At 50.0% G+C, this 19,977-nt stretch overlaps 8 protein-coding genes across 8 annotated transcripts, besides 1 other annotated feature; 2 read left to right on the top strand and 6 right to left on the bottom strand.

The window, feature by feature from the left end:
• Positions 1-19,977: part of a sequence feature (contig 1.153 11..403022(1)) that runs on past both edges of the window.
• On the bottom strand, positions 611-4,406 carry pmcC (putative calcium transporting ATPase (Pmc1); the record flags this gene model as incomplete). The annotated part of the gene is made up of 9 exons (XM_676576.1): positions 611-743; positions 777-1,250; positions 1,311-1,450; positions 1,500-1,900; positions 1,950-2,810; positions 2,858-3,006; positions 3,062-3,498; positions 3,572-4,246; positions 4,326-4,406. 9 exons carry the CDS (start codon positions 4,404-4,406, stop codon positions 611-613), a joined length of 3,351 nt encoding a protein of 1,116 aa, XP_681668.1.
• ANIA_08398 (SDR family NAD(P)-dependent oxidoreductase) lies at positions 4,925-6,501 on the bottom strand. Its single transcript, XM_676575.2, has 2 exons — positions 5,780-6,501; positions 4,925-5,705 (listed from the first exon to the last, which is right to left on the bottom strand). The coding sequence occupies exons 1-2, from the start codon at positions 6,450-6,452 to the stop codon at positions 5,284-5,286; spliced, it is 1,095 nt and encodes a 364-aa protein (XP_681667.1). The 5' UTR covers positions 6,453-6,501; the 3' UTR covers positions 4,925-5,283.
• On the top strand, positions 6,865-7,477 carry ANIA_08397 (uncharacterized protein; the record flags this gene model as incomplete). The annotated part of the gene is made up of 2 exons (XM_676574.1): positions 6,865-6,951; positions 7,022-7,477. 2 exons carry the CDS (start codon positions 6,865-6,867, stop codon positions 7,475-7,477), a joined length of 543 nt encoding a protein of 180 aa, XP_681666.1.
• Positions 8,040-9,958, bottom strand: ANIA_08396 (indolepyruvate decarboxylase pdcB). Its single transcript, XM_050612130.1, has 2 exons — positions 9,759-9,958; positions 8,040-9,703 (listed from the first exon to the last, which is right to left on the bottom strand). The coding sequence occupies exons 1-2, from the start codon at positions 9,955-9,957 to the stop codon at positions 8,175-8,177; spliced, it is 1,728 nt and encodes a 575-aa protein (XP_050468082.1). The 5' UTR covers position 9,958; the 3' UTR covers positions 8,040-8,174.
• ANIA_11606 (uncharacterized protein) lies at positions 11,646-12,036 on the bottom strand (the record flags this gene model as incomplete). The annotated part of the gene is made up of 3 exons (XM_050612129.1): positions 11,646-11,852; positions 11,916-11,945; positions 12,034-12,036. 3 exons carry the CDS (start codon positions 12,034-12,036, stop codon positions 11,646-11,648), a joined length of 240 nt encoding a protein of 79 aa, XP_050468081.1.
• Positions 14,662-15,749, top strand: ANIA_08395 (peroxidase family protein; the record flags this gene model as incomplete). The annotated part of the gene is made up of 5 exons (XM_676572.1): positions 14,662-14,767; positions 14,836-15,028; positions 15,082-15,129; positions 15,195-15,650; positions 15,746-15,749. 5 exons carry the CDS (start codon positions 14,662-14,664, stop codon positions 15,747-15,749), a joined length of 807 nt encoding a protein of 268 aa, XP_681664.1.
• On the bottom strand, positions 16,077-17,685 carry ANIA_08394 (uncharacterized protein; the record flags this gene model as incomplete). Its single annotated transcript, XM_676571.1, has 5 exons — positions 16,077-16,138; positions 16,279-16,882; positions 17,063-17,203; positions 17,324-17,413; positions 17,617-17,685. 5 exons carry the CDS (start codon positions 17,683-17,685, stop codon positions 16,077-16,079), a joined length of 966 nt encoding a protein of 321 aa, XP_681663.1.
• ANIA_08393 (uncharacterized protein) lies at positions 19,034-19,468 on the bottom strand (the record flags this gene model as incomplete). The annotated part of the gene is made up of 1 exon (XM_676570.1): positions 19,034-19,468. One exon carries the CDS (start codon positions 19,466-19,468, stop codon positions 19,034-19,036), a length of 435 nt encoding a protein of 144 aa, XP_681662.1.

Below are 19,977 nucleotides of genomic sequence, written 5' to 3'. Positions count from 1 at the left end.
ACTGCAGATGGCATACCCTCTGCCACTGTCTCAAGTGCGGTTTCTCTTCGTCTTTTCTGGAAATGTTCAACAAGCACCGGGCACTCATCGTTCAGCTAGGTATCTCAGATCCTCATAATACGATACATCTCAGGACCTGAGCCTCTGCGATCTATATTTGGATTTCTGGATGTGAAATCAGTAGACCAGTTCAAACCCCACGCCCATACTGGACTAGCCTAGACGGTAGAGAAGTCACATAATGTCTATAATATTCTAACAGGTTGCGGGGTCGTCTCTAAATCGAGCGATTACCGGCCATCAATCTGCAGTAATGAGCCGAAGTGGAAGAGTCATTTAGATTACCTTAGGAAGTCCTGAAAGGTCTTTATTATTCTATCCAATAGCTAAAGCATCACTGTATAACGTAAATGCCATAGGCTGTCTATTCAGGCCCTAGTACACAGAAGCTTTTTGCCGTCATTGGGGATCAAGGCAGGCGAGGGACGCGACCCATATAACCGCCATAGAATGGATACAGAAAGTGAGGCCAGTGACCTGCAATGAATGATTTAGTCGCCCCAACAAGGCTCCGGTTGTGCTTCGAGGTCTGACTCCAATCTTCCAGGCTCTAATGTATCTGATCCGGTGGTGCCTCCTCGTCACCCACCCTCTCCTTCCCATTATGCAGCCTCGATGGCCGTACGGATCCCCGCATCTTCTTATATCCTTTGGCGAAAGGGCTCCACAGGATCTTGTACATCCTGGCAAAGCCGTAAATTAGATTAGCAACGTACTGGTCAGGCACGAGCTTGAGCAACGCCGCCCATGGAATGCAAACCACTGCAAATCCCAGACATATCCCCCACTGCCGCCCGGTCAGTCTGGTGACTCCAAACGCAGCTCCTCCGACAAAGATGATCAGTATCTGTCCCCCGACCATGATGAGATTGATGACAAAGAACCACACGTTGCGGTGTATGCCTTCAAAAATATTGAATCTGTTGTCGAGACGCCGGCAATTGAACTCATTGAAGATCTGCATCCACACAAACGTGTTGAAAATAATGGTATCCAGCTCGAGCTTCTCCTGGTAGGAATCCCTGTCTAGGTCTAGGATGCTGTGGCCGCAGAAATACAGGACAAAGCAGAGGGCTAGTTTGTAGATAGACTGACCGAGGATCATCTTCCACATAGTGACGGTGAACAACGGCGCATGACGGGGGGTTGGAGGCCGCTTGAGAATGTCGGCTGTGGGTGGGTCGGTTGCACTGGTTTGTCAGTATCTCGCTCGCTGTCAGAATGGGCATGGCATGGAAGGCATAGCATACAGGGCTAAAGCAGCAAAGGTGTCCATGATCAGATTCAGCCACAGCAGCTGCACCGCTCGAAACACGCTCTCGTTTCGGCTGTTGTATATGGCCGTGACAACCGTTAGGAGAACGGCAGTGATATTGACCGTGATTTGGAACTGTCAGGTCAGTGTCTGGGCCAACTAGTACGGGCAGGAAAGAGCATACCTGGAGGAACTTGGCCACTGCGTCGTTGACAGCCCGGCCCCAGGAAATGGCCGTGACGATAGACCGGAAATTGTCATCTAGAAGGATGATCGAGCTGGCCTCTCTTGCCACATCTGTTCCACTTAATCCCATCGAGAAACCGACATCAGCGGCCTTGAGCGCAGGTCCATCATTCGTCCCATCGCCCGTCACAGCGACAATCTCTCCAAGGCGCTTAAGATGCTTAACTAGCAGCTCTTTGTCGTTTGGTGACGACCGCGCCAGAACCTGCAGTTTCGGGACGACCTCGTCGAGCTGGTCTTTGTCTAGCTTCCGCAGCTCAGGCCCTTCCATCGCGATTCCGTCCTCAGTTTTTATGCCGCATGATTCGGCAATTGAAAGTGCAGTGTTGATGTTATCTCCTGGTCACTGTTACCAACTCCATCAGAGGAAGGATCTGATTCGATATACCTGTAACCATTTTGACCTGCACTCCTGCAGAGTGACAATTCCCAATCGCCTCCACCACCTCTGGCCGCAGCGGGTCATGGATTCCGAATGCTCCAATCCATGTGATCTCCTTCAATATCTCGCTGAAATTGGGGGTTCTCTTCATGTTCGGCGGCCACGTCGAAAAGTCCCGGTAGGCAATTCCTATTGTTCGAAGCGATGCTCGGGCATAGGAGTTGATTCTACCAGAGATCAAGTGCCGATCACTGTCAGAGATCTGCGCTGGAAGCACAGCAGCCCCTGTTGGGCCTGGTTGCACTATTTGCACAGCTGCGTCAAGTAAGATCTCCGGCGCACCCTTGACAAGGCACCGGTATCCAGTCGGCAATTGGTACACGACAGCCATGGCCTTTCGAGACGAGTCGAAGGGGTAGACGTGACTAATGCGATTGTCCGCCTGTATCCGGGACAAGTCCATGCCCAGGTGTTGGCTCGCAAGTTGCAGTAGCGCAATCTCGGTCTTATTACCTACAAACTCCCTCCCATTCGTATCTTTCTCTTCGAAAGCTGTTGTATTCAAAGCCAGACTATGCACGAGTAACTCCTTCAACGCAGCTGGAAACCGCTCCAGCATACCGGGCATGGTCATGGCCGGTGCTTCAGCAGGATCAGAAGGGAGCTTGCCGAATGATTCGCCCGCGCTGCAGAACCCGGCCACGACAGACATCTTGTTCTGCGTTAGGGTCCCTGTCTTGTCGGAGCAGATTACTGTCGCGTTACCCATTGTCTCACAGGCGCGGAGGAGTCGGACGAGGTTATTTTCTTTCAGCATGCGTGCCGTTGCGAATGCTAGTGCAAGGGTCACGGCGAGCGGGAGACCCTCTACATACTCAGTATCAATATTCGCGGAAAAAAGAACGGGACCGTACCTGGGATTGCGACTACAATGACAGTCACAGCAACGATCAGAATATCCATGAAGTGCTGGCCTTTGATCGCTGGTGTATCATTCTCATAGATCCCGGACAACTGCGCGATGAAACGGAAGAAGAGGACGAAGAATAGGAGCAAGGCCGAACTATATTAACACCATCAGCGCAATGACCCCCCAGAATAGGTAGATGGCAGCATACCCCAGTCCAAACCATCCGATCCAGCCTGCTAGGCGCGCAAGCTTCACCTGCAATGGGGTAGGGTCGGTTTCAGTTGAGAGACTGACCATGATGCGTCCATACGTCGAGTGCGGTCCGACGCTCGTAACGAGATACGTCCCTAACCCCTCTAGTACTTTGCTTCCTGAGATGATAAACGGATCGATTTCCTTCCCTACCGAGCCTGATCCGTTCCGAAGACGCTCCCAGGCCGTATACCCGCTCACCTTCTCGACTTGGTCAGATTCTCCAGTCGCTGTCGATTCGTCGCATTTGATGTCGTGGTTCACGATGATCACTCCGTCTGCCGGGGCAGCATCGCCCGGGTCGAGGTGCACGATATCGCCCACTGTCAGCTCGGTGATATGCACCTGTGTCGTCTTCCCATCACGGATAGCCCTAACTGAGCGGTCGAGTTTCTACGACGGTCTCTTATTAGACCCTGCCTCTTGAATAAAGCTACGAAAGTTAAAAGCGAAAAGGGATACGCACGCGCTTGTTCAATTTGCCGAACTGCCTCTGCTTCTGCCAGTCATTCCCGGCCGTTACAGCCACAACGATGGCAATCGCAACGCATACAGCAACTCCTTCAATCCAGTCAACCTGGGACTGGCCCGAAGCGGCTTCATAGATTCCCAGAGCGAGGGAAACGACCGCGGCGATAGTCAGCAGAATGATTATCTTGTCGTTATATGCATCCCAGAGGAGCCGAATAAATTTCTTCTTTGGAGCAGAGGGCAGGGCGTTCGTGCCGAATACACGGGTTCGATCCGCGAACAGCGTGCTGCCCGGCTGAGACTGAGGCTGTGATGGTGGGATGGTGGGATGTGAGCATGACGAGGTCGCCAGCCCTTTACTGGACCAGGCTGCCTGCCTGGCACCGTCGATGGAAACGACCCTCGACAGAACGGTCTCCGTTGTCGATAATCCATTTTCCAAATCTGTCTGTAAGCCATACTCTAGTCCCTGCAAACCGCCCAGAGCGTAAAATGCGCCCAGCGATTTTGGGTTGAGCAGCTTGTTCAGCTGGCCGGGGGAGAATGCAAATTTATTATCGACAACGCGAAAATCCTTTTCGTACTGAGGATCTGGAGCGAGTACTTCTGCCCAGGTTTCAGAAAAATCTTTCTCAACGGTTTCTGACATCGTTTCTGTGGATTCCATAAACTATTGATTATCATAAATGTGTAAAATAATACTTATACTGAGTACCGTGCCATCAAATCTCTCCGAACATTCATCATACGATGGGGTCACTCCATTGCAGCAGCAGGCACTCATAAAGGACATTCAATCTGCCTTCTATGACTACCCATCGAGAACCCATCGTGGCTGTGTCTTCATGCTATGTCTTCATCCAAAGCAAAATCACCCGATGACCCATGGATGGGGCGACAGCGGCAGGGAGTTCTGTTCGTCAATGAGCGCATCCCCAGAGTCTGAAGACGGGTTTGAGTTGCCAGGACAGCAAATCATCTACCAGATACTGCTGTTAGGCTGTCATAGCCTGGCGTGAGCGTCTTCGTTAGCGGGCGAGTGACGGAGTGGCGTTGGGTGATTTGGGTGCCGTGCACTGCCTCCCTCGGCGTTCCAGGGTTCAATGGTCGGATACCGTTGTCATATAGTCGGGCCTAGGCTGCTCCTTGATGCACGAGACAGCGTTTGATTTAATGTAAACTAGGAAAATGGTAGATATGAACTTGCTTGTGGCACCTCACTGAATATTATGCACCGAGGGCCAAGGAGCTCTCAGGCCGGGAGACAGATTTGTATTTAATATAGAATATTGTTAAATGTTGTAACCAAAGGCCTTCTAGAGCTGTAAGGAAAATAAGGATGATCTTAGAGAGTATTGTAATAATGTGCTACTAGGCGACTGACCTGGCCCTCATCCAATCAACCCTTGATGGGCATCCACCCCTGGGTTAAACAGGCTGGCGTTACTTGCCCCCACGGCGTAGGAACAGCGACTAACGTCACTGTGGATTTTATACTCAGTCAGACACAGTATCTCGGCTATGCATGTCATGCGCTTAATCGCAGTATCCGGGCCTGCTCTTGAGTTTCGAAGCTGCACGCATCAGGTTGAAAAAAGGACAGTTCCAATAATGAGTTCTTTATGATGAGGAACTCTCAAGGGTGAGCCGAATACATATCACAAACTCCTACGTCCATGGATCCATGACTGAACCTCCAGGGCCGAATCACAACGTCTGCCCCCTAACCCTTTGATCACCCAACGGCTCCCTAGCCCTAAGTCGTCCCCGCAAGGGTAGATTGAAGACGCTCGCCATCGTCAAATGTACACTCTTCGGCACGACGCTGAAGACTAGACTCGTGAACATGGCGTTCCAACTACTGAACGCCTCTCGCTTGCCCTTGCACAACGCCTTATACCCGACTTGCGCGACGGACTTGGGATCCTCAACCGCCCCCGACGCAGCCATCATGACCGTTTCCTGGGCGTGCGATCGCGTGATGAATTGCGTTTCCGCAGGGCCGGGAAGGAGTAGTGTGTTTACGATTCCAGGGTAGGCACGAAGTTCCACAGAAAGAGCTTCAGAGAAGGCGCGGACAAAGTACTTGGTTGAGTGGTAGATGTTTTGGCCCGGGCTGGAGATATACGCTATACAACTAGTTAGTCTACTTCAGACTTGTGCAGGGTCAACGGAGCGATATAGTGGCCGGAAGGAAACATACAGCCAACGCTCGAAATATGCATCATCCACCCGATGCCTCTCTTGATCATATCGTTCCCAAACAAGTGCGACAGCTGCACTAGCGAGATACAATTCAGCGTCGTCATGCGCTCAACGAGCTCAACCGGTTGCTCGAAGGGATCGCCCGCTGCGCCCAGTGCTGCCCCATTAACCAGCACGTTCACAGTCAGCTGCTTCTCCTTTGTCACGATATCATACACTCTTTGCGCGGATCCCGGAACAGACAGATCGATGCTGACGACATCGGCGCGGACGCCGTACTTCTGCTGTATATTGTTCTTCACGACGTTGAGCTGGTCTTCGTTTCGCGCAACCAGAATCAAATCGTGGCCCTTTTCCGCGAAGATATAACTCAGCTCTGCGCCGATCCCGCTTGATGCGCCTGTTACCAGAACTGTGCCGGTTGGGGTTTTGGGACGAGGAAAGATGAGCCGGAGAGGTAAAACAGTGGCCGCTACGGCGGCTGCGAGTTTTGCATCGAGGCAGGAGAATAAATAAGCCAGCCCTGATGCGGCGAGAATGTTGAAGGAGAGAAGATCGACGTTGATATCGTCGAGGACGAGATACTTGGGTTTGAAGATTGAGGGGTTGGCATGGTCAATTGTGTGTGACGGGTTCTCTGAGGGAGCTTTTGAGTCTCCTATTTTTGACATGTTGGCGGTAATATCTGTCGGTAATATCTATCTGCAATATTTGTCTAGCATGAGCCGTGGATAGATTCTTGGAAAATATGAGAGTTTCGAAAGGAAGGGGGTTAGACTGGATTTATCAAATCTACAGATCTTTGCCGTCCCGTATGCGTCATTTTGATGTAAGCCCTAAACTTCGCATTCTCACGTCTCGGCCTATCAATCCATCGCTCAATGAAGTAACCCATGAATAATGCTAAGAAGTGTCTTGTGCAATATGTTAATGACTTGTGTATTGACTGGCCCCGTCAATTACACGTATCCCGTCCTGGTCTCACCATCCAGTGTATCAGGCAGGCTAATAGCCATATCTCACCAAGACAAAGGCCCAACCGTCATATTATCCAACGTCTAATCAACCAGCAGCCTTACTGAGATGACTTTTAAGTCTACGAGCAGAACAAAGCTGCGCAGTCAATTTACCAAACCTCACGTACAGGCCCTGTTTCATCGGACTTCTCGAGTTAGTCGAGTTTCCTCGCGTCTAGTACTACCTCGATAGAGACGAGCACTACCGCAGGTTTAAAGAACAGTGTGACGGGAAGGACCCCTTCAGCCCTGATGGACAGCTGCACTTTGAGCTCGATTTCGTCAATTTCGGTAGCGCGTTTCAATGGCACTACCTTGTCCCAAAAAAGGGTGACTGTCTCACCGTCGTGGTCGACCTCGTCCGTCCGATCTTCGATCCCGGCGAAGTGACTCTCATCAACTCCGAACCCCTCACCCAGCCTGCCATCGATTTCAACTTCTTCTCCAATGACCTTGACATCATCACCATGCGCGAGGGGATGCGCTTCGCATACGACCTGCTGACCAAGGCTGACGGGCTCAGAGAGCTAGTTATTCTCGAGTACCCGTGGGAGATGCCACTTGACAGCGATGCCAAGATGAAGCCCCAATGCTGGACCGGTGCCAAACGATGTTCCACCCTGTTGGGACCGCCAGACTCTCAAAGGACGTCAAACAGGGCGTTGGTGATCCTGAGCTGAGGGTTCACGGAATCAAGGGGTTGAGGGCTGCGGATGTCAGTGTTACCCCTGTTATTCCAGACTGTCGGATCCAGGACAGTGTTTATACGGGGAGAAATGCGTTGATTGGTCAAGGAGAGTCATCGGGATTAGTATTAGGCTGATACGTCGAACTTGACTGAGCGGGGAAGAGCGATGGAAGAGCTGACGATGAACGAGAATGGGCCTGTGTCTTCTAAACTGATTAGATTAGCAATGTTGTCGGACTCTCATAGCGAGAACTAGTTCGCTTTTTCTCATAACTAGCTCGCGGGAATAGAACCTTTCTGTGGAGCGCACAGCATGTCTTTAGTGTACACTGTCTGCTAAAAACATGTAACCATGGGCGTTACATATTCAAGCTACGGTCAGCGATCAGTGCGTCCACTGCAAGAGCACCGGCTCTAGATTAGATGGGTGGAAATAGGCTGGGTATGAGTAGACAGGCGGGTATCTGAACGAAGGAAACGTCCGGGCACGGTTACTGAGTGCCCGCAGGGCACCTAGGTTTCGTGGGAGAAATTCTGCCTTTTAATTCATTGTCTCATCTAGTCGTCTTACCCCATAATCGTGACTGGGCTAAAACAATTGCATGCATGTCGTGGAGAATAAAGAGCTACATCATGCAATTTATTCACTGCGGTTTGTCGCATCTATGCCGTAAAAAGTACTGAGTCACTCACTGAACCCCATTCTCCCGCTCGATTTGCATCTCCAAAATCCGATCCAATGGAGGCGGAACATCAAGCCTATCCATGAAGACCTCGACCATGCGTACACCCTTACCCTTTATCATACGCTCATCAGTCAAAACCTTCTCCAGATCACCCCACGTCCGGACCTGCCACGTATGCGCCGCGTACTCTCCCTCAGTAGGGGCGCCAAAGAACTCGAGGCCCTTGAGGTAGCGCCAGGGTGTAATATTGTTATAGCCTTGGTTACGACCATGGATAGCACGCTCAATGGTGTATCCGTCGTTGTTGATAAGGAAGATAATGACGTTGAGCTTCCGGTGGATGATCGTTGCCAGCTCTTGCGCTGTAAGCTGGAAGCTGCCGTCGCCGATGAATAGGATGGACCGGGCCTCGAGGAAATCGTGGTACTCGGATCGAGCGATAAGGTCGTGCTGTGCTAGACTCGCACCGAGCGTTGCGGGGAGCATGTATCCAATAGACAGCCAGGTGACTGCTTTGAACAGACGCGTTTTCGGGGGTAGTCGGAATTCGTTTGCGCCATATGATGCCGTTCCGGTTTCGGCGAGGATGATGTCCCCTTCCTGGAAAAAAGAAGACATTCGGTGCCAGAAACCGCCGGCTTGGGTGACGAGGTCGGAGGCTTGTACATCGGGCGGCGCGACGGAGGAAGGATGATCGAAGTTGCATGTATATCTATTGAGTTTCGCTACTTCGAGGTGCCCAATAAGCTGCGGTAGGAAGTGGTTTGCTGGCAGATCACGGATGATCTCGCTGTCGATCTGGACTGATGTCGGATGGAAGAAGATCGTCTTGTGCTGTTGCGGGACTGTTTGGTAGAGGTAAGAGTTGGTGTTGGAAAAATGGGGCCCGAAACACAGGACCAGGTCACTGGAGTCGATAAAGTCCTTGTATCTGGGAGTGAACACGCCGTAGACATTCGGCAGAGTCTCATCGACCAAGCTCTTTCCAAAGCCGGACGTGAACGTTGGCCACTCTGTCGATTTCACAATATGCTCCACTTCCTCCATGATCTTCGCCGAGCGCACTTCGCCGTCTACCAAAATCACTGGTTTCTTGGCGCTGTACATGCGATCCAGGATAGCCTTGAGCGCCTTATCTTCGAGTTGCGGCTGACGACACGGCAACGGCACGCAAATCTTATGTTCTAGGGCCATCTTCGGAACACGGAGAGAGACCATATCGAGAGGAATCGCGATCCGAACCGGCCGGCTGTGCAGGAGGCACTGCTGAAGGACGCGGTCGATCTCGGCTGGGGCGGAGCGATGGTCTGTCAAGATCGCCTGGGCGACCGTGATATGTTCCTGCATCCGATCAAACCGCTTGTACTCGCCATCGTTGAAAGTATGGTGGATCAGGGCTCGCGACTCTTGAGACTCGCGGACCGGGGTGCCAACCACATGGACAACGGGGGCTCGTTCGGCGTAGGCTCCGGCGATCGCATTGACGGCGGAAAGCTCACCGACTCCGAAGGTGGTTACGAGGGCGCCAATACCTAAAAGAGACTTCGCATCAGGAGCGACCGTGAAAACGAACAGGGAGAGGAATACCCTTGACTCTGGAGTACGCGTCCGCCGCGTACCCCGCATTGAGCTCGTTGCAGCTCCCTATCCAGTGCAAACGTGAGGGAGCGACATAATCGAGCAGCTGCAGGTTGTAGTCGCCGGGGAGACCGAAGATGGAGTCGACACCGAGCTGGTGAAGGCGTTTGAAGAGGTATTCGGCGAGGGTGGTCGTTGTGGTCTCCATTGTCGGTGTGTTGTAGAAGTTAAGATGGGAAGAGCCAGATAACGTTACTTATATACTCTTATCGCGGGTGCCTTTCCCCGCTATCGCTGTATCGCCGATAATAGCCGACCCCAGAGCGTGGAACACTAATCGTAATTAAACGTCTCCAAAAGCAGGATGAAACATGATTCCAAATAATAATATTCTGCTCGACAGATATATGGTGAGCCATTGATTTTGGAGAGCTCATATCAGGAGGAAAAACGACGGAAGGGCCCTCGCAAGCGGCCTGCTGGTGAGAAACGGAATCCGCTCTGGCCCATGCTGCCCGGGAGAGGCCTCTGCAGCTATACTATAGAGAACAGCGGTTCTCGTTCCATTCTCAGGCTCTGGTTTGCCAATGTCACACGAGTGTAACATCTGGCTAGGCCAACTGGGCTCTTGAGATTCAGTTGGCCCATCCCCTTGGGAGCGAAGGAACAAGAGTAATTTAAAATAGTGTACATAAATTTGTAGAATAGAAATTATATAAACCAAAACAGACAAGAAAATAAAAATAAAAATAAAAATAGAAATAGAAATAGAAATAGAAATAGAAATAGAAATAGAAATAGAAATAGAAATATGTGAGGGTCCTGAGATAGGTCTTTTAGCAAAAGAAAACAGCAATTACAATTTAGCACTATAAATTGTATACTGTACAAGGCGAGGGTCTGACAATGAATAAGTTATGAAAACGCGCACCACCTCGAAACACGCATGTTCCTGCTCCTAGTCTCTTCGTTAGAGAATATCGAATAAGCAATCTTGGACGAGACAACAAAGATACCCTTAACAGATCTTGAGGCTCGACTGCCGAGGCATCTAGCCTCGTTGGCTGCTCGTGCGGGGTACGATCCCCCGCAGCAGCCACTCTAACAAAGGGCTTAGCGTTGTGGCCCGTTACTCCTTCAGGCAGGTATACTCGATGGTGCGTTCTATCTGGGTAACGATCACAGAACGGTACAGAGCTAAGCCTAATGCAGGCGTGAAAGTATATAGTACTAGCGAACACACCACTAGATTTTTGTTTTTTTTTTATACTATAAGGGCTCAGGGACGGGTTATGAAGGGCGTTTTCAGGCGGGTCCTGATGTACCTTCAGCTGAAAATCGATTGTCTAGGTACAAGGGAGCGCGGGTCAGGGGAATTTTTGGCGAAGGTCTACTATGGCTTGCCTTTGGATTCTCGATAGGTGGCGGGTCACGGAGCTAGTATCAGTCTGGACCGACAGAAGAAGGCGGGATAAATGCCACTGTCTCTCCGCTTCCCAATATCCTAAAAGTCTCTACCTACCTACCTAGGCATGATCGATATGCTGCCTTTTGTACTTTCCGGGGGGCCTGTAGCACGTCAATGATGCGCATGCCTGTCACAACACAGACCCTCGTATACTCTGCATAAACTGCTCTTATGATCTAAGTCCTACTATATGAGAATACCATAAAATTCACTTTGCACTACAGTGTTCTCTTGCCTTAAACACACACTCAAATGAGTACCGTCACTCGCCCTGCATATTCCCTATTGACGGGCAACAGAAAACTGGCATGCATGTTGCCCCTGTCCTTTACAGACCAACTCTCATATATACCTCATACCCAGACCATGAGTTCACAATAGTCGCACGATGAGGGAAGGCATTTATTCAAGCTTGCTAGCAAGATTCTCTACAATCCTGCCGGCGACTTCAACTCGTTAGACCGGAACACAAAAAAATGACTGAATTGGGCGAACAGACTATTTCTCGGCATCTCCCCATCATTGTCGATATCGATCTTCTCGAATTCCTTTTTGGCATCGTGGGCCGAAAGGCCATGCTGCTTGCAGATACGGACAACCTCCTCTTTGGAGACCATGTCGGTGGAGTCGGTTCCCTAACCGGTTGAAAGGGTGTGAGTGAGGTTGATATTTGGGGCTTAAGCAGTTGTAGTACGAACCAGCGACTGCAGAAGGCGAGCTTTTTTGTCCTGTTTTGTGAAGCAAGGTGTTAGAAGTTCTTAGGTTTATGATGGGGTTATATAAAACAGGGTGTGGCATGGGCACTGATGGGCTAACCATGATGATGATTCGATGTCGGAAGCTGACGACTGAGTGATATGGAATTATGGAGATAGAGCTGTCGATCAATTTCAGCGGGTTTGACATTAAACAGCAGGAAAATCGCGACAGTACGAATGTGATTTTTATCTGGGTCCGCAACCGATATTTATCAGCTTTCGAGGATGGTCTAGGCCAGACACGACATCACCATGTATGGTTCTCTGGGTCGAATTTGGTGGTGATTAGAACTTACCATGACTCTTGGTGAACTCTAGTTGGCTCTCCAATCGGCGCCTTCACATAAACCCAGTCTGAGTTTCAGAAGAACGGCTATACTGCGTGGCTTGCATCTGGATCCTCCTTTCCATCTGCTTTTGATAACAAGGTTAGGTTCTTGTACGATCTGCAAATTCAATAGTTTGATGTTTTGGTGCGCTGAATGTCGCTTTATTCATAATATCCACCAACCCATGTGGACAGAACCATCAGCTATTGCAACGGTGTCAACCGGGAGACGCTGATTCCAGAATGCCCATGAACATGCTATTTTTGCCGACTAGTCATCTCGCGCCTGTCGACTCAGTGCCTCTGCTATTCGTCGCGCTTGGGATCACAAGTCACATTGACCGTGAGAGTCTGCTCCATTATCCAGGCGCAGCTGCACAATCTTCTGACGACTTCGCAACGAGGCAGCCTGAAGAGCCTTGCGATATTTGCCGCCCCGCGCGTTGATATCTGCTCCCTTGTCCAGGAGCAGTTGTACAACCTCTTGATGGCCTTCGTATGCAGTAGCCTGGAGAGCATTGTAATAATCACCCCCCGCCCATGAAGACTACAGTGATTTTATCGGAGGCGGGCGACCCCTGGCCCAAAGGTGGAGTAGGCTGCATTAAGTGCAGATATATCAAACTGACCACTGGTGCGTTGAGTCGTTTTATGGAGGCGCGCTGTGCTATGGTCAGACAGCCGCCAGCTCGTGCCCAGTCTCGATTTAGCGCCCAGGCACCAGAGCTCGAAAGGAGGGAAGAGTATGAAATGGTAAAGTTCCCTTGGACTCGAGTGTACGTCCGATGAGTTAAAATAATAAATATTATACGTAGTTGCTACTAGGTATTATTTATTGCTGCCAATCTGGCTGGCCACTTCTCATCGTGGGCAGAAGATCGGCGGACAGTCCGACAAGACTGGCGGAAAACCTCCAAGTGCTCGGCCACTGTCAGAGCTGCCAGCAGTGCCTAATTGAGAATAAAACCAGTGATATAGAATTAGACATTGACATTTATGAAGGTAATGTTCTTCTAACAACGGTGTATAATTGCTTAGATAAGTGGTCGGAGGCCTCAATATATGCGGACGCGGACCGGGCCACCAAGGGCCAAGGAAAGCGTCGTATCCCATATCCTCCATTGCCAGTGTGTTCCTTCATTAGTAGCGTATGTAGCAATCAAAAGAGGTGTTGTACTGCGGCTCTTCACAATTTGGATGTATCTTTCCGAGAAAGAACAAGCCTTAAGGAGTTTTCATGAATTTGGGCAAGCTTTCTTGATATAAGCTTCTGTTGGCTTGGAGATATGACGCCTTTTTGGCTTAGCATTAAAGCCTTGATGGCTTTCAAGTTATTACAAGTAAGAAAACTAAATAAATAATTGATCTGGTGAGGTAGCAGATAGAGTAAATGAACTCCCGTATTACAGTAAAATATAGCTATTGGACGTGCTCTGTCGTACTTGTGAAATGGGCAGGTCTTCTATGCGCTAGCATGGACCTAACTGCTGACCAAAAGGTACAAGACAGCTGGTTATTCTAATCAGTTACATCTAGCACCCTATATAGCGGTGAAGGCCATTCCTGAGCCTTGTCCTGGGTTCATTCCATAACAACCGGGGCGCCATCAATGTGGTCCCGGTTGGCCTGTTAGGGACTTAGTAGTCAAGTTGGCGATGAGATGCTTCTTGTCTTATTTTAATATGACTTCAAGCATTCCTGATTTAACTTGCTTTGGGGCACGGGATATTGGTGTTGATTATGGGCTGGACATGAGAACTTGCCACCTAGGTTGTACAGTTACTGGCCATCTGTCGAGCATACATCATGCTGATAATGTCAACAGGATGACCGCTCAATTTAAGATGAACTTTCCTGGACTTCGGGTGCCGGTTCAGTACGAGCTACTCAAATAATAGACAGTCCGCACTAATTGTGGCAAATGTTGTTTTTTTGCGCACTCCACTTCTGCAAGCTAGGCAACAGAATTGCCTTTACAATCAGAGCCTGGATGAAATAGACCATCCTGAAGCCTTCATTAGGAACTCGTCTCTTTACCTTCGTATCTCGTACCGGCTCGGGTTGCTCGGATACTTGAAGAGGGTAAACATACGAGTACGAGCCGTGGGGATCAACAGAGCCACTTCAGTGCTCATGAAACGAATCCAAAATACAAAGCAACCAGATTTTATTGGCGGGTTCTGATGTATCCCTGAATCTAATTAGAGGCGTGTCTAGATGATCTGCGTTATGGCCGTCATCATAGCTGAGGGTTGTTGCTGGCCTCCCCGGCAGCAAAGGCATAAATACCCACATTTCCCACTGAAGAACGTCCAAAACTCTCACATTTGTCTCTAAGCAGTCTCGGTCTAAATCGCTATGAAGGTTGCAACTCCATTGATGGCGATCCTCGGCCTATCTGCGGCCAACCCTCACTACGGGGCGGGTGATATCTCCCAATGGACCGGCCCCGGTGCAGGCGATTGTACGCAAAGCAGCCCTAGCCCCCAAATCCCATTATCTCGATTACATCAATTGATAAAGTATATACAGACCGAGGCCCCTGCCCCATGATGAACACACTTGCCAACCATAATTTTCTGCCGCATGACGGACGCAATATCACGCGGGATAAACTTATCCGTGCCCTAGGGGAAGCCCTGAACTTTCATCCAAGCCTGGCCTCGCTCATGTTCGACATGGCAATTGTTGTGAACCCTGAACCTAATGCGACCTGGTTTACCCTGTACGTGTTTAGACCATGCTGGTGTATTACTACCCTTAACTGACATCGCCCAGCGACCAGCTAAACCAGCACAACATTCTTGAGCACGACGCTAGCCTCAGGTACCTGACCCCAGTAGCCCTCCATTGCCAGCATATTGTGTCATGCTAATAGAGATTTGAAACAGCCGCACAGACGCCTTCTTCGGTAACAACCACATCTTCAACGCCAGCATATTTGCGGAAACGACGCACTACTGGACGAACACCACCCTGACTCCGCTCATGCTCGCTAACAGCAAGCTCGCACGGCAGATCACCTCGCGCGCATTCAACCCGACGTACACCTTCACGAACAGCACAGAGCAATTCAGCCTAGGCGAAGTTGCGGCGCCAGTCGTGGCGTTTGGGAACCTGAATGACGGAACGGTGGAAAAAGAGCTGGTGGAGTACTTCTTCCGAAACGAGCGGTTTCCGACGCACTTGGGCTGGAAGACACGCGATCAGGTAGTGCAGCTTGCGGATATCACAAAGCTGTCCAGGATTATTGGAGGCATGACGGACTTGCTCACCAGTACCGGTGATGCTGCAACTGCCAGCCCCGCTAGAGTGAAGAGAGCTGATCTGCACGCTGGCTTCAGAGGGTAAGCGAGTCTGGTTCGTTAAATGCCTGTACTGCTCGAGATTGGAGGTGATTACTCGTTTTACATATGCTGTCTGAAGCTGGATGACACAATAGCTGAGATCGAGTGAAGTAGCATCTGGCTATTCTAATACAGTACGAAAGACACAGTTACTAGCTACTCTACGCCTCAATCTACTTCCATTCCACCAGGCCATCCTATTCAAATACACAAGAAGTCTCGCTTGACCGGCAGCCGTAAAGCAAGGTAGGGTCCGCGCCACAATGCCTACCTAGGCTTCTTTGGTATTCTATCTTTTCCTCAATACTCAAACAGGATGGTCGAAGACAGGAAGTGAGATCTATCGCAAGGGTGTGTGCGTTTATTGTAGTAGATTGGAGCACAGCGTACAGCCTCCACCACCGTCTCTGCCACCCTGCGCCAGTGCTACCCTCGATCTGGGTCTGTTCCGGGGACAAACTCCCATGACGCAGGGATATGATGGCCGTCTACATTGATTCATAGCGAGTGTTCAACGTTGTCTCCTCAAGATATGTCCTACTCTAGCTCGTGGCAGGTCCTACTAAAGAGCTCCATTCACGCTTGCTTGGCCTTATCCTCGGAGTCTGTTTCAACTAGCCCTACCTACTCTCCTTTGCACTGTCCTTAATATTGAGGTCTTCCGCGTATAGATCGACATGATACGCTTTGAACCTTCTCGTCAGCACCTTGGCAGCAAACATGATATCGAGCTCTTCAAACGTCCTGCCTTTCGTCTCTGTAAGCCTAAAGAAACCCCAAATCAACGTGGCGAGTCCAGTGCCGAACCAGAAGAAGTCGGTCTTGCCTAGCCAGTTCCAAGCGGTGGGATTTATAAAGTACGGCTCAATGACATTCGCAACCACAATGGCGATATAGTACGTGTTCTGCGCCAGCACGATCGTCTTAGAACGAAGCCTCGTCGAGGATACCTCCGGCGCAATGGACCATCCCAGCGGTCCGACGCTCAGAAAGTAGGTAAACAGCCAGATAATGCACAACGATGACTGCGCCCATTTTACACCGGCCATCTCCCGCACTAGATCCAGTATCCCAATATTGAAGAGGTAGACGCACATCATCGCCACCCCACCGAGGTACATAGAGCGCCTCCCGAAGCCTTTCATCAAGAACCAAGACAAGACAGTCCCTATGAAGGCGATGGCCGCCCCGCCCAGCGCAAGCTTGTAGGAATAATTTGCGCTCATCCCCGCCTGTTCAAAGAGATAAGTTCGCGAATATGCAAACTGCGAGCCCGAGAGAACCTGTCCGGCAAAGATGACACAGGCGATCTCTGTCCGCCACAGATTTGGCGACAACCTGGCGCGCATTGTGTTTCTCGCTCTTTGCCATCAATTCCTGGACTGTCTTTTCTGCCGCTACATATGCCGGACCTGCCACCACGGCGACTCGGGCATGGAGATTGCAATCACGCATAACAGTGCCGGCCAAATCCATGGCACGGCGTAGGGAATGCGATAGGACCACTCGTCTGGCCGATTAACGAGGGTTTGCATGACGCCCATGAGGATAAACTGTCCGATTGCAAGGCACATGTTTGTGTAGGCAGTCAGGTACGGGCGGAGGGCCATGGGGAAAGGTTCCGAAGAGTACGCAGGCCCTATAGTCGCAAAGATGCCCCAAGGTATACTTACAGTACCATGGTTGGCATAATCGTTTTTGAAGTTTGGAAGGACATGGAGCTTACCACAGAGAACCTGGCCAGCGACCTGCGCCCTGACCGACTTTCCAAGAAAAGATACAAATATAAAACCACACATAAAAAGCAAGCCGCCTATAAAAACCTTCTTGATCCCATAACGATTAACAAGATACCCATTCAAAAATGCCCCGATAATGCAGTCCGCGTTTCCCCCAGCACCCAGGGCAGATTGCCACTCCCCCAGGAACCTCATGGCCGTGTGCGTATTCCTTTCCAAACTGATACTTTGAACTCAGGGTGCGCATAAAAACTGCCGATCAGAGCAGTGTCGTAGCCTTTCATGATTATGGACATGGGTATTGTAAGTGACCAGATCACGGCCTAGGGGTACGCGCGCAGGGCTGGCCGGACTGTCATGAGGTGCTCGGCGGCGTTTGCAGCCTGCGCTTCCTTGGTGCTGGTTGCTATTGCTCGCTTTCATTGTGGTCAGCATCGACGTGAACTGTCTTAGGTGATTCATCTATCTTCTCCATGGTTGCTGGAATTGTAGCTCATCGGGGCTGGGGGTTCTTGGGTAAAAGTAAGAAGAGGGGAAAATAGCACACACAGGGACATTGACGCAAACAACTAGAGAAGTATCCCTGAGTTATGAGGTATTAAAATTCGTCTGGTGTCATACCAAGATCGCTATTTACCGTAAAAGATCCGATAGCGATACCCCTCTTTTCCCATCCATTGTTCTTCCTCGAATTCCAATCAAGATGTTGATCCCTTCATTCCCTACGGGGTAAATGCCATCAATTCTGTCGGTCAATGGAGACAAAAGAATGATTGGCGGTTCTCATTCCCTTGAATCGTGCCGGTCCCTTGGATTCTTGCCAATAAGGTGCAACGGCAACCGCGATATCCAGGATCGTTTCAGACACTGTGAATGGCTGCTTGCTGATCGGAGGATGCTACTTCGACAGATGTATCAAGTTACACTACGCCTGGAGAAAGATCATGTGCGGCAAGGTGTGTTGCACGTTTGAGCCTTGCTAGGGCTTTGGGCAGTTTTCCAGCACGAGGTGCATACAGTGCCCCGTTTGCCTAACAAGTGCGCAAATATCTATACGGCTTTTAGGGCTTATATACCTAGTTAGTCCTATATTTGGCTAGCAAGCGCTGCCTTTGTATACCCGAACAATAGCAAGCTTGCTCAACGCTTTATAGTCTTGTATGGTAACCCATGGCAGTCCCTTGCATGAACTGACCTTTTTATGTCTGGGCCTGGCCAATATTAGCCAGACCAAACCGAAAAAGCTGACAACTTGCGTTAGAAGGCACCATCTGACTGTATGGATGGCTCAACTCAGCTGTTTCGGCGAGGAGGATAGGGAGTTCCCTGTCCGGTCCGAGAGCTAGCTCTACCCCCTGCTTTGTATGCTTGCGCCTTCGTGTGACTTGCGGACTTAAAAACAACCAAACAACATCTTGTTGCCGAGCTTATATGGCGCCAAATAGCATGGCTAGTTGTACAGCCGGTTCACGTAGTAGCACTTGAGATAAACTTATTACTAGTAGTGTTAGGAGAAAGTAGATAAAGTGCTTAGATATACGGGGAGAAAAGCTTACATTGAATGATTAATAGAGCAGTAAATAACGGCGGAAATTTAGAAAGCTCTGATAGGAACTGACCAACACATCAAACGGTACGCATATCTTATTTGTTAGCGTCAACAGCATGAGAACTCTCCGCCGCAAAATCAAGCCAGGGCTTGACCCTATCCACATCCTCCTCCTTGAGGATGCCAGAGTCGACACAATCATACAGCCAACGGAAGATAAAAAATTGGCTCTCACGAGCCTGGGTTTCCTCAAATATTTCCACAAACTTACGAAGCTGCCAGTCAGAAAGGTGAGAAACAAGCATTCTTTTGCGCAGTTGCTCGCAGGCGAGATGTTCTGCTCCACCAGGGCTGAATGATTCACTGAAATGCTTGATTGTCCCGTCTAATGTTCGGATCGTCGAGAACCAGTGGCAGACTAGGCCGTTGCTCTTGTGTAGGGCGACGATGTACTCTTCAAGTTCTAGGGAGGGGTGATCATCAACTACACCGATCCAGATTTGGTAGTCGTTGTAAGAAGGAATAGACATATTGCGGTTGTCTCGTACGTAGACACTTTGAGACGTTGTTGAATGGCCTGGTCTCTGGTGTGGCTGATGGGCCTGCGTTGATCAACTATACTGCCATAACCGCGCGAGAGATCGTCTTATATATGTTCTACATACTTGTTATCAGTTTACAGCAGCATTGTAGATAACAGCCACAAAGGCACCTCAAAAGGTCTTTGAAGGTGTGCTCCCTTTTGAGTTTGTAAGTGGACATTCAAGTAGCCGAGAAAGGTTCCTTCAGCTTTGATAAAACCGATCTGTACAAGGAATAATGCTTTTAACAAAGGGACTTGTCTCTTGCCCTTCTTCATTGTCTCGGCGTCCAGTCCTAGTGATTGGCTCTAAGGAAAACTGGCAAGTCAGTGGTCTCAAGACGGGTTTGCTCACTCTTTTCATCCTCTCCTACAAGTCACTCTTCACAAGGGCCTAGGACATCAATGCTGACTGTCCAATTAGGTAGGTCTAAAAACTGGTACCTGGAAGAGCTTTCT

This window comes from Aspergillus nidulans, chromosome V (genome assembly GCF_000011425.1).
Source record: "Aspergillus nidulans FGSC A4 chromosome V".
NCBI classification, from domain to species: Eukaryota; Fungi; Ascomycota; class Eurotiomycetes; order Eurotiales; family Aspergillaceae; genus Aspergillus; species Aspergillus nidulans.
Note: the sequence above shows the minus strand (reverse complement) of the source record. Positions and strands in the feature narration are given on the sequence as shown.

Bases quoted from the DNA above. Each gene is read 5' to 3' on its own strand.
- ANIA_08398 (XM_676575.2), bottom strand. From the start codon at position 6,452: ATGTCAAAAATAGGAGACTCAAAAGCTCCCTCAGAGAACCCGTCACAC. The intron at 5,706-5,779 runs GTATGTTTCCTT...CTAGTTGTATAG, and splicing joins GCATATTTCGAGCGTTGGCT to CGTATATCTCCAGCCCGGGC.
- ANIA_08396 (XM_050612130.1), bottom strand. From the start codon at position 9,957: ATGGAGACCACAACGACCACCCTCGCCGAATACCTCTTCAAACGCCTT. The intron at 9,704-9,758 runs GTATTCCTCTCC...AGTCTCTTTTAG, and splicing joins CGCGTACTCCAGAGTCAAGG to GTATTGGCGCCCTCGTAACC.